The sequence below is a fragment of the Perca fluviatilis genome, chromosome 15, assembly GCF_010015445.1.
Source record: "Perca fluviatilis chromosome 15, GENO_Pfluv_1.0, whole genome shotgun sequence".
Classification (NCBI taxonomy): Eukaryota; Metazoa; Chordata; class Actinopteri; order Perciformes; family Percidae; genus Perca; species Perca fluviatilis.
The window spans coordinates 36,062,407-36,076,102 of record NC_053126.1 but is presented as its reverse complement, the minus strand read 5'-3'; the positions used below and the strand labels follow the sequence as shown (position 1 = coordinate 36,076,102).

The 13,696-nt window shown below is 43.3% G+C and overlaps 1 protein-coding gene across 1 annotated transcript in view; it reads right to left on the bottom strand.

Annotated features, from left to right (window-relative positions):
* Nucleotides 1-13,696, bottom strand: part of stx1b (syntaxin 1B) — a 45,556-nt gene that overhangs the window by 12,597 nt on the left and 19,263 nt on the right. Inside the window, exons 2-4 of the mRNA XM_039825258.1 lie at nucleotides 8,719-8,793; nucleotides 8,369-8,468; nucleotides 1,504-1,578 (exon numbers count right to left, since the gene is read on the bottom strand). Coding sequence (XP_039681192.1) covers nucleotides 1,504-1,578; nucleotides 8,369-8,468; nucleotides 8,719-8,793 — 250 coding nt within the window. The remainder of the gene's footprint in view (nucleotides 1-1,503; nucleotides 1,579-8,368; nucleotides 8,469-8,718; nucleotides 8,794-13,696) is intronic.

Genomic DNA, 13,696 nt, shown 5'->3' with positions numbered 1-13,696 from the left:
GTGTGTTTCTCTGTGTGTGTGTGTGTGGGTGCCTGTGTGTGTGCGTGCGTTAATGCGTGTGTATGTATGTGTCTGTCTGTGTGTGTGTGTGTGTCTGTGCGTGCGTGTGTCTGTGTGTGTGTGCGTGCGTGCATGTGTGTCGGTCGGTCTGTCTGTGTGCGTGTGTGTGTGTATGTCTGTGTGCGTCTGTGTGTGTGCGTGTCTGTGTGAGTGTGTCTGTGTGTGTATGTCTGTGTGCGTGTGTGTGTGTCTCTGCGTGTCGGTCTGTCTGTGTGTGTGTGTGTGTGTCTTTGTGTGTGCGTGTGTGTGTGTGTGTGCATGTCTGTGTGCGTGTGTGTGTGTGTGCGTGTCTGTGTGTGTGTGCGCGTGTCTGTGTGTGTGTGTGTCTGTCCCAGTGATTACAGCGTGTTAAATCACCACCACTGTTTCTGAATATTTGCTTCTGCAGCTGAAGGTCGACAAAGATTCTCTGAAGCTTCAGATAGCCCCCCCCCCACACCTTCTCCCCATGAGAGGCTAAGACCCGCCCCTTCCTGTGACACAGTATAATGTTTAGATCCTGTTTGAATTGAGTCATGAATTACACATATGTTTGTCAGTTTAAAAGATAATTTAGCAAGTGAAGAAAGTCTTCAGTGTCAAAATCCAAAGATAGTTGTCATCTCAAAATATTCCGACTTTTATTTTGAAAATACTCAGACTTTTTCCTCATAATACTGAGACTTTGATTGTGAAAATATTCCGACTTTTTCAGTCTTTATTGTGCAAAATAATGTTGCAGTCAATTAGATTCCCATTCGAGATGGCTGCTGGTGGAGGGAATTAATATTTAAGATGAAGATGTTTCCAGAAAACATGTCTGTGTGTGTGTGTGGGTGTGTGTGTGTCTGTGTGTGTATGTGTGTGTGTGTTGTTGTTTAACTATATTCGTGGGGTCCAACAACCGGGAGTCCAGAATACTTGTGGGGTCCCGACAGCTTTGTGGGGCCAAAATGCTGGACCCCCCAAGTTTAAAGGGCTGTTTAAAGATTTATTTATTTATATTAGGACAATGCACATTAATCAACATTTCTGTAAATGCGCCAGTGTTAGCCAGACGGCTAATTTTCAACTGCAGTCCTAGTTGCATGCATGTTTTTATGGTGGGAAGAAACCGGAGCGCCCGGAGGAAACCCACGCAAGCACGGGGAGAACACGCAAACTCCACACAGAAAGGCCCGGGACGACCTGGGTTTGAACCCAGAACCTTCTTGCTGTGAGGCAGAAGTGCTAACCACTGAGCCACCGTGCTGTGTTTGAGGGTTAAGACTTGGTTTTAGGATTAGGGATAGGATTAGGTTAGGGTTAGGGTTAAGGTTAGGGTTAGGGTTAAGGTTAGGCATTTAGTTGTGATGGTTAAGGTTAGGGTAAGGGGCTAGGGAATGCATTATGTCAATGACTGGTACCCACAAAGATAGTGCCACAAATGTGTGTGTGTGTGTGTGTCTGTTTGTGAGTGCGTACCTTTTAATTTTGAGCGAACTTTATTGGCTGTCTTCTTGATGTCAGCTGTGAGGTCCTCCAACTCCTGCTTGGTCTCTGCAAACAAGAAATAACAAAATATGTCATAACGTGGTTCCTTTCACAATAAAGTGTCTCTAGCTTTAGGTCCTTCACAGACCGAAGAACAACCTTTGCTTCATTTAATTTAACTTAATGGGTAACTTTGGCTTTTGTTTTTCAACCTGGACCCTATTTTTCCATGTTTCTGTGTCTAAGTGACTGATAACAGCCCTGAAATCCCCATCACCAAACCCACCAGACTCCATGTAAATAATCTGTACTTTTTTCATCGTAAAACACACTTCATTCAAAGTGGACAGAAACTAAATAAAACTATCAAAAGCTGTCTTGGTTCATCTTTCCACTGTTCCAACAATCACCACTCTGGTTTGGTTGAATTAAACCCTTAATTCACCCATTTACATGTGGAGATATGCTGGCTCTATACACGCTAAAAGTCCTGATTATTAACATGGAGTCTGGTGGAGATATGCTGGCTCTATACATGCTAAAAGTCCTGATTATTTACATGGAGTCTGGTGGAGATATGCTGGCTCTATACACGCTAAAAGTCCTGATTATTAACATGGAGTCTGGTGGAGATATGCTGGCTCTATACACGCTAAAAGTCCTGATTATTTACATGGAGTCTGGTGGAGATATGCTGGCTCTATACACGCTAAAAGTCCTGATTATTTACATGGAGTCTGGTGGAGATATGTTGGCTCTATACACGCTAAAAGTCCTGATTTTTTACATGGAGTCTGGTGGAAATATGCTGGCTCTATACATGCTAAAAGTCCTGATTATTTACATGGAGTCTGGTGGAGATATGCTGGCTCTATACACGCTAAAAGTCCTGATTATTTACATGGTGTCTGGTGGAGATATGCTGGCTCTATACACGCTAAAAGTCCTGATTATTTACATGGTGTCTGGTGGAGATATGCTGGCTCTATACACGCTAAAAGTCCTGATTATTTACATGGAGTCTGGTGGGTTTGGTGATGGGGATTACGGGGCTTTTTCATGTTAAACAAAGAGGCTCTTACTCTTTAAAATGCAGTCTTCCTGGCTGTGAATCCCATATGTGTGTGTGTGTTGACATCAAGTGGAATTACCCAGATTTACATCGATCATTATCTGCCTCGTTAACGCTAATTTATTAACGAAGACGTTCCACCAATCAAATCATAAACTGCGGCTGCTGTGAGTGTGATGAGCGACACACTGCCGTCCAGAAACACTCAGATGATATTGCAGTTCTAATATACATAAATATATATATATATATATGTTATTTTATTCCATGCCAGCTTTATCATATCAGCGTCTGACAGAGAGAGACAAAGAGAAAGAGAAAGAGAGAGAGAGAGAGAGAGAAGGGTGAGTCAGAGGCCGAACGGCACTGCAGCGCTCGTAAATCTGACTGCACTGCTGCAGTTATCACACACACACACACACACACACACACACACACACACACACACACACACACGCAGACACACACACACACACACACACACACACACACACACAGGCAGGCACACACACACACACACACACACACACACACACACACACACACACACACACACACACACACACACACACACGCAGACACACACACACACACACACACACAGGCAGGCACACACACACACACACACACACGCATGCATGCACACACTCTCTCTCTCTCTCTCTCGCTCTCGTTCCCCTCCTCCAACATGGCTGACGTGATGTGATGTTACTGTTCCTGAACACATCACCAAACACACACTTCCCTTTCTTTCTTTCTTGTGTTTTTTCTCCCGTGACCTTTCCTCGCTGCCAAAATCAGTTTCTCTGGAAGAGTCCAAGAATACCAGTGGGTGTTGGGAGGGCACTGTTTAAATGTAATCTGTTACAGATTACTAGTTACCCTGTTAGAAACGTCTGACGCAGAGTTAGGGACATTGTAGGGAGAGAAAAATAATATTTACAAGAAAAAACTTGGATCTTTTCTAAGATTTAAGTCGTAACTTTGTGAGAGAAAAGAGACATTTACAAGAATCTGCAAATTGCCAAAAATGGTCCATGCCGATGATTGGTCGATCCCTTAAAAATACCAAAGCTAAAGTCTTTTAAGTGTAATGTTTGTCTCGTCTTGCCCGCTGATTGGCTGGAGGTTAGAGTCTCCTGATTGGACAGCCAATGAGAGCCGGACGCTGAGCTGTGAGTCTTTATGAATGGCTGCGGTCTGTAGCCCTCGTCCTCGCTCTCACTACAACTCCCATCATGCATTATTCAGACAGAAACACTCGGATGCATTTTGTATTACGGAGCGAGCTGACCCAGAAATGAAGAGGAGAAAGACAGAAAGAACAGAAGCAAGGAAGCAAGGAAGAAAGAAAGAAGGAAAGGAAGTAAGAAAGAAAGAAAGGAAGCAAGAAGGCAAGAAAGACAGAAAGCAAGGAAGCAAGGAAGAATAAGAAAGAAAGTGAAGGGTTTCCCCCGGAGGGAAGAGGAAGAATGAGACGTGTGTATGTGTGTGCATGCGTGTGTATGTGCGTGTGTGCGTACGTGCGTGCGTGCATGTGTGTGTGTCTGTGCGTGCGTGTGTGTGTCAGATGTTTTTTCTGTATATTATCTGCTGTTTGTTGGAGCAGACGATGTTTCTAAAGTTTTATCTTATCTTCTGTTTGTAAAGCAGCTTGTGTGCTGTTGCCCTGAGAGGAAACATCCCTTCTTTCTTTCTTCCTTTCTGTTTGTATTTCCATATAAAGAAAGAGAAGAAGTCCCGGTCTCAGACTGATCAGACAGACGTCACTCACATGTCCTCTGCGGTTAAACTCCTCATCTCCTGCATGCACGTTAAACACTTCAAGAAGAAGAAGACGAGAGACTTCACGGGGCCGCATGCAACGGGAAGAGAGGGGGAGAGAGGGAGGGAGAGGGAGGGGAGAGGGAGGGAAAGAGAGGGAGGGGGAGAGAGGGAGAGAGAGAGGGAGAGGGAGAAAGGGAGGGGGGAGAGAGGGAGGGAGGGAGGGAGAGGGAGAGGAGGGAGAGGGAGAGGAGGGAGAGAGAGGGGGAGGGAAAGAGTAAAACAAAACAGACACAAAAAAAGGAAAAGGATGGAAAAGAAACAGAAAAAAAAAATCATCATTTTCATGCAACAGAAACATTGACATGCAGTGATATGAAATGAAACGGTGACGTCATGCAGAACAAACAGGAAGCTGGATGAAAACATTTCAAAGTAAAAGACAGTTTGGCCGCAGAGAGTAAAATCCTCGTAGCAGTTCCTCATCACCGACGTCGATGGTTTTAACGCCGAGTTGACGCCAAGTCATCATTTCTAAATAAAAACTGGACTGGATGGGGTTACTGGAGGAGACCGGGGTTCATGTCCCGTTTGTCCACTTTGAATCCAGATAGAAAGGGCTGGACATTGTGTCTGTGTCCTCCAGTAACGTGACGCTGAACCTCTGATCCTGTCAGTATCTCTCAGTCTGCCTCCGTGTGACACACAAAATGAAACGTCTCTGCTGTTTGAGTGTCGAGCGCTGCACTGCGCTCCCCCTGACCCTGACACGCGGTGACTCAGCATTAATGACTCAATGCCATCGCCAGGCGAATGAAGCATGAAGCCAGTCTGTGCCGTCTGACGTGCTGTAAAAAAATGTCTGGCTTCAAAACGGGTTTTGTAAGGAATTCTGTGCAAAAGACAGACCCGAAAATGAGGCCCTAAGGCCTGTCAAATCGGACTCCAATTTATTAATTCCTGCGCCTTCTTTCATCAGACTTAAGTTTACCAGAAGACAAGGATCAATCTGACAGTCCAGCATAAGAGATACAACACAGCTGTGGGTTCACAAACAGAGTCTAAGTTTCCCTAGGAACAGACATCAAGTCAGAGCTAGTCCACCAAGGTGTCCTCCGAATTATGAGCCCCTATCTGTTCTCTCCCTCAAGCTTTTATCCTATCCTCACAGGGGGGGGTCTTCTTGTTTCTAGACAGAAACTGTTATCTTACACAGACACACACACACACACACATGCCAAGGCCTCGGTGTGGTGCAACTTCCTCTGCCGTTCTCGCAACCTTCAAACAATGCACCTCTATGCCATGAAAGCCTAAACTATTTTTATGACTTAGCTTAACTTTCTGAGCATCAGAGGTCACCCGGAGTACTTTTAACCACTTCCTCAATGACTAACACAGCTCTTTTGTAACGAGCACATACACACATTTTGTTAATAAAATATTTCTACAGTTTCCATCAGACTCAAGAGTTCAACTCAGCATGAGTCGCTCTGGGTTGTCCCAGAGCAACAACCCCGTACGTTGTTTGTAACGTTACGGCGTGTAGCATCAGCCTCATCCGGCTCATTTCCTGTAGTTCCTGTAACGTTAACGTCTGCTGCAGCGTCACCAGTATAGCTTCAGGGGCCGGCTTACAGAAAGTGTAGAGTGTAGTTTAAAAAATAGCTTTCGTTTCATATGTCTCCTTTAGTGATTCACATTGGTTTAACCCTCCTGTTGTCCTCGGGTCAAATTTTTAAAAAGTTTCCATTTCAGAAATGTGGGTTTCTTTCAACCAAATTGTCAAAGACAATAAGGTGGATTGTTACATATTACCATTACTAGGATTGGGCATCCTACTTGGAATCGGTTCAAAAATTACAATTGCAGCGGAATCGTTTCTTTATTGGGATTGTTTGGAGGATTTGGTTTCAAATCTGATCATGGGTTCCAAATTTAACATGCGCAAGTTTTGGTTTCCGTAGCGGCCAGGCGCTTGTTGTTTTGCAGCCATGGAGCACAGTAAGCGGCGCTCTAGTCTGGCTTTATTTTACGTTGAAAAAGCCCCGTCAAACTGCAAACCACCATCGAATCAAAATAAATCTTTTCTCTTATTTGTGAAATAAGCATGCAACCCGTTTCAACTCAAAGAATCGGATTTGAGAATCAATAAGAACCGGAAACGAAAGGAAGAATCGCAATTGGAATCAGAATTGTTAAAATCCAAACGATGCCCAACCCTAACCATTACATCGACAAAATTATCCAAAAATCACTGGAAACAAATCGACAAAAACGTCCCAAAAAAAAAACGCTGGAAAAAAAAATCGATAAAAACTACAAAAAAATTGCAAAAAAAAAATCGACAAAAACATCAAAAATATCACTGGAAAAAATCAACAAAAGAAATCGCTGGGAAGAAATCGACAAAAATGTCATAAATAGTGACAAAAAACTTGGAACAAAACGACAAAAACATAACAAATATTTTATTTGGTTTATTGCAAATGGCCATACTGCAAAGGCCATACTGTGGCATAAACTGCCTCCTTACTTATGTTCTCTCCTGACTCCTAAAGTTACCATCAGGAAATGTAATCTTCCATCATGTGGGCAAATCATGTATGACATTCCCACGAACGCGAACTATCTTCGGTAGCCTGGATGCCAGCCAAACTTAGCCCCGCCCACAACATTTGAGGTCGGTAAATTCGGTCTGGACTTGATCCGTAGTGGAGCAACTATGCTCCAACCAGTGCTGTTTGGACCAATCAAATTGTCAGGGGGCGGGACAGATGATCAACAGTAACGTAATCAACGACGTCACCAAAGAGTGCTTGGGTTGAATTTGTTTACAACAAAGATGGCTGCCATCGCGTCTGTTACAGAAGATATCAACAGCGCATTCATTTTAAAAAGAGGAACAGAGAACCGCGATCACGTATGTACACACATCGCCACACCCATCCGCACGACACGGAAACTGCCGCCTCTGCCATTGCTCTGTTGAAGGCTGCCTTTGACTTGCAGCTTCTGTGACGTCTGTCTCCGTTGCTCTGATTGGTTGTAGGTCTATCCAATTGAGTGCAGAGGCATTTTCCAGAGGCATTTCCTGGTTCGGTTGCAACACGCCCCATAATCACAGCCCAATGGAGCAGTATCAGACTCCTATTCTGACTAGAATCTGAGTAGGACCATGTCAGGCTATGTCTTCGGTGAAAGTACCTTTAAAGTTTTTACACCCTCATCGTGGTATAAATTGCAGAATTATCTTAATCCTTGTGTTTGTCTTCCCGTCGACCATGCAACGTTTTGTTTTGCTTTTTCAACACTTTTGTCACTTTAACCCCAAGGTTTTATGTCACGTTTCCCTATGTCGTTGTCGATTCTTTTCTGTGCCTTTTGACGTTTGAGTTTTTTCGTCCCACGTTTATTGAATCTTTTTCCGACATTTTTGACACTTTTGTCAACGTTACGTAATGCCAAATGTTATTAAATGGAATAAAACACCGAAATTCAGTGAAGGTACTGAACTGATCATTTATTTACCCTGTGAAGAGTGTTGTAGGGAACCATCCACGTTACTTTTTTTTGAAAATGTATTTAAAAAGAAACCGAAATTTCTGATATAGAAACTTTTTGAAAATGGGTCAGATTTGACCCGAGGATAACAGGAGGGTTAAATTAGACTACCTAACAATGACACAGCTTAAAATTAGGATAAAGGACTATTGGAGTACTAAATGCACATGTGCTGCTACTGAGCGCTGCTGGTGATTATGTTGAGATATTGTTAAATTGCCAACTGTCTTTTTCTGTTTTATGTTGTCTGTTTTCCACTATATATTTTAATATGGAGCTATTATACTGCTGTCTTGGCAAGGACTTGAAAAAGACTGAGTCTGGAGTTTAGCACCGCCCAAGACCGTTGTGATTGGTTTAAAGAAATGCAAACAACCCGGAGAGTTTTTTGATTTCCTATCCCAGAATGCATCTGTGGTGTAGCCAGACCTTAGTGTGGCAGGGTGGGAGTCTTACTTTCGTCAGGGTTGGGGGCAGCCAGGATGGCGCTGTGCTGCTTCTTGACCTGCTCCACATCCTCTGACAGCTTTTCTATACAGCCTCTGATCTCCTCCACCTAAACACACACACACACACACACACACACACACAAAAATGCACATAGAGAGACGTCTTCACAGCTGATTCCCACTAACCCACCAATGAAGCCTCATGCTCACACCGTAGAGAAACAGATACTTACATATACAGTATATATATATATATATTTTTTTTTTACAGGCAGAAAATGACTACCTTTTCCGTTAAAGTTTATGGACATTTCTGTTCATCAAAAAACAGAAAACTGTGTCGATGTGGTGTCTCACCTGTTCGAAGAACTCATCCATGAAGTGGTCCCTGTCGACCTGCACCACCTCTTCATCATCATCGCTGTCCTTAGCCTGCAGACGGAGAGGAAACACAGGATGTAAAGAAATGCTTAGTCACGTATCACACACACACACACACACACACACACACACACACACACACACACACACACACACACACACACACACACACTAACAAAAAACTGAGACACAAGACTTAGTTTTATTTTCTAATGTTGGATGTGTTTTTACTGGTGATCTGTTTGCTGCATGTCCCTTCCACTGTGGACAATAAAGTTTAGTTTTAAAGAAATCAAGGTAAATTATCATAAAAATGACGGAAGGCAAGAGACAGACAGACAGACAGACAGAGAGAGAGACAGACAGAAGGTGAGCTGAGGTCAGCAGGTGTGACAGACTAAAGCGATCGCTCATTGAAAGGTAAACAGTTTCCAATTACACTGAGTGGGTTTCTATTATTGTTCATAGAGATGAGTGTATGTATTGTGTATGTGTGTGTGTGTGTGTGTGTTTATACAGATAATAAAAAGCTCTTCCGTTTCAGTATCGACGTCCGTCATGTTTCTAACGGCAGCAGACAACAAAAGATCTCAACTCAACAACACAACATCTGTAGATAAACTCTGAATATTAAAAGACAGACAGACAGATAGACAGACAGAGAAACAGTGTTGAGGTACTCAATGCATTCTTATGAATGGGCTCGTATAATATCTTAGGAAAATTATGGTGAGCCAGCTCAGTGACAGTTAAATTTAGCAGAGAAACGGTGTCCCACAGAGCTCTCCGTCCTCATATCTAAACCAGAGAAGGTAACGGTCGCGGTTTGAAACACGTCTCTACGTTGGGACGTTTAGTTATGGTTATATAAAACTATGAAGCTACACATTTTAAAACATGGATGATACAAACACTGAAGATGTAAACAATCAATGTGTCTGTCTGTGTGTGTGTGTGTGTGTGTGTGTGGTGTGTGTGTGTGTGTGTGTGTGTGTGTGTGTGTCTGTGTTAAATGAATTTTAAACAATCACCACAGGTATAAGATCAGTGTCGCCAACTCACTACCCCCACTATGGTTCTTCTGTTTCTGATTCATGGCGTTGATTAATATCCAGAAACCAACAACTCCTCCAAACCATACCACGACATCGGCCGTTTATTCCCACCCCCCAAACTCAAGGGTTCAAAGCGGCAGTCCACAGACCAATGGGTGATGTCCCGGATGATAGAGTGATTCTTTTTAACCTCAACCATGTAAACTTAACTATCCGAGGTCAACGCCTAACCTCAACCGTGTTCCTAACGTGTCTGAGGGCCCGGCGGTCTTCGGTTTGACCTGCAACATCTCTGGTTTGTGTCCAACCAAAGATCTTTTGGGTAACATGTCTCCCCTCATTTCCTGTCGGCTCTCCACTGTTGTCTGTCTTTTAAAAGGCATGGACATGAAACGTGTGACTGTAGCATCATCACGGAGCCCTTAAAGCCGTGGTTAGTAACTCTTTTACAGTCACAGCTAAAAACTGGTGTTAACCAGACGACCATGACCAGCTTTTGCTAGCCCTACACCGAACAAACAGTGGGCCTCTCATCACATGGACGCTGTTTACTTCATTAATGTGTTTACTGTGTCAATGGACTTAGGATGGGAGGAGGATTCGGCAGAATCTTAACCAGTGGATTCGGTATTCGGCCGAACCCCAAACATCTGGATTCGGTGCATCCCTACTTACAAGCACACTGCGATAGCTGAAAAGTATCGGGCTGGGGATGAGAGAAAAAGAGCGATTTCGGAACTTCTGTAGAAAGCGCAAATATGTTTTTGTGGCTCCAGACAGATTTCTATAATATTTGATACAGTACAGATTGCAGACCCCTGCCATAAAGGGACATGGGGATTCATTTTCTTGGGCACAAGATCTTTTCTGCTGCTCTAATCTAAGCACAGTTATGCTAACAATTGGGCAAAATGACAAAGTTACAAATTACAAAGTGCTGCTATGGTTATGTTATGTGGCTAAAAGGTTAATATTTCACATTCAAGGCATGAAATCGGTCAACAGTTCCCTTCTCATCTTTAACTCTGTTGAGGAGACCATCAGGTGCATGTTGTTGTTGTTGTTGTTGTTGTTGTTGTTGTTGTTTAGCTCAAACGCTGCGCCTGTTTGAGCTAAACAACAACCTTGTGACTGTAAAACACTTAACATAACTAAATTCAGTCGTCGTTATAGTATCAGTATTTCTGGACTTATTTGAGAAGCACTGAGTTAGCATGTTTCATTACTGCACAGAAACTGTGTTTGTCCTTCTCTGTTTCTGTTTCTCCTCTGCAGAGTCAGTGTGACGCAGGGGGGCAGAGGGGCAGGGTAAAAGGCCCCGAGGGACACAATAACTGCAGTCTGACCACACAGATTCAGACAGAGATGGAGGTGAAAGAAGGGATGCTACAATATGCTAACTAACTAGCTACCATGCTAAATATCCTCAACCTGTTTTGGGCCCTCCCCCTCATCAAATAAGATGTAGGCTAATTCCCCTGAATATTAATAATTAGGCCCTGTTATTGTTATGATTATTATTATTGTCATTATTGTTATTAAAACATATCATATGTTATGGCTATGTTCATCAACTCATTAAAGATAAGTGATGTTAATGTTTGTAAGTCATACTGTTTGTTTGTTCGTAGTAATATTCTCCTGTATTGTTCCAAACTTTTATGCATATTTCAAGCGTGTTTTTCGGGATGGTTTCTTTCTTTTTTTTAAACAAATCTGTTAAGAGAATGAGAACGTGTTTAAGCCAGACGCTCCAGAGTTTGAATCTACATAAATCTATTCTTATGTCCCGTTGTGTTCTTTAGTAGACACAGTCCTTGTTTTACGTCTGTGAAATCTCCGCCTTGGCTCTGAAGGAAACATGTCTCTAGCTCAGCTGTGCACAAAAGTCACCTTTGTGTGTGTTTGAGAGCGGCTTCTTTCTCCTCAGCTAAACAAACAGCCTCTGCTCGGATATAAATAGCAGCGTAATAAAGCCGCGATGCTGCAGGAGGACGGCCAGACCCATCTGCACCCAGTCAGCTCCTGAGGCATCATGGGAACTGGAGTTCAGCTGCTGCAGTTACACCCAAAGCCTGGCTGGACGCCACACAGGATTTACAGATATTCTGATACACACAGACATGTGTCCTGGAGGGGGGGGTTATGGGTACTGTAGTCTATGGAGTTTTTAATTCCTATCTTTATTCAAGAGCACGTTCTTTCAATTTGAGAGCATTTTCTCATTGATTTCACGTTCAGATTTTGTAATAATTTCCCCGAAAACCCTTGCTCTCACACTGTGTGTCTGTCTGTGTGTGTGTGTGTGTGTCTCAAAATAAATCTGTTACAAAGTCTGCTTCTGCTCAAACTTTAAGCTTTGGACTCAGACATGTTGCTGCTTTCTCACCAATGGGTTCACATATCGTCAAAAAACCTACGCACACCCATTCTCTCTTGCTGCTCTTACTCTCTGGCTACATTGAACGCGTAACATATGCGGGCCGTTCGTGGAGCGGATGTGTTGCCTAATATCTTTTAACCGTCTCCATCTGCAGCGATGAAGTTGTTTCCTGTATATCGGTAGTTTTATTTAAAAGACATTTAGGGCTCCTATCTCGCACCCGGCGCAGCGCAAAGCCCGACTCAAGAGTCTTTGCTGGTTTAAGACCGACGCAGTTGTCAGTTTCCCGTCCAACGCCCACGTCGTTTAAACAGCAAATGCACCTGCACCCATCTGTGGTCCATGGGCGTGCTGGTCTTACAGGGTGGGGGGGGTGTTCAGGTGCATTTTGGGTGTGCTGGTCTTACAGGGAGGTTTGTTCAGGTGCATTCTGGGCCTTGATATCTTGAGGCAACAAGATTGACCAACAAAAAAAAACATTTCATTGTTATTTTAACAGAGCATTAGTAAAATGCTCCTAGGCTCGTGCACAGTGCGCGCACACTATGCTTGTTACACACACAGAGACACACAGCAGCACACACATATGCAGAAGATTACAAATAAAAATATTACGGCGCAAATCCTCCATCATAACAGCAATGCTCCAAGGTCCAAACGCGCCTGGCTTTTAAAGGGAATGGGAGATGACCTCTGATTGGTTTATTACAAGTTACGCCCAAAACACACCTCTGATTAATGAAGACACTAAGTACAACACTTTAGAACCAGGCGCCCGGCGCACGGACCCTTTTTACCGCCATCAAACTAGCAAAAGTGCGCCAGGCGCTTCACGCTTCACGCTGTGCGCATAGATTAGATAGGTTAAAATAGGGCCCATAGACACTTTATGATCCGTTTCTGTGTGAAAGACTTTGCGTAAAATATATAAATAGAAGACTGTCCTGTTTCTACTCTTGTAGAGCGGATCGCCGCGGAGCAGACGCACCACTACGCTGCTCTCTGTCCGGTGTCGCCAGTTTCATTGGTTATTGTGGAAGCATGGTGTGCAATGTGTCCCGTTATCCAGCAGCAGTTAACGTGCTGCTGACAGTAATAAATACGTGGAATACATACAAATTACAGAGCTTTACTTTTCAGAGATATATGTACGAATGCTTCATGAGGACAGTCTTTCATACGTTTCGACTTGTTTTTACACATTTAAGCCAGCCAATTCAGTGTAGCGACAGCTTTTTAGCTTTTTTTTAAGCTTTTCAGCATTCACACACATTTTTCTGCAGGAAACGGATTTTCTAGGACATCCTAAAAATGTCACATGTGACATTTATGATTTGTGAACTGAAGGAATAATATTCCAGAGGGGGTTGAGATAATTAGATTTTTAAGTTTTAGGAAAATAAACCAGTTAAACTCCGTCAACTATCTGATTCTTCAGGTTGTTAAAGTGAAACTGTCTCTCTCTGTCTCCCACCGAGACTGATGGCACGTTCACCTGTCGGTCCTGCCAACACAC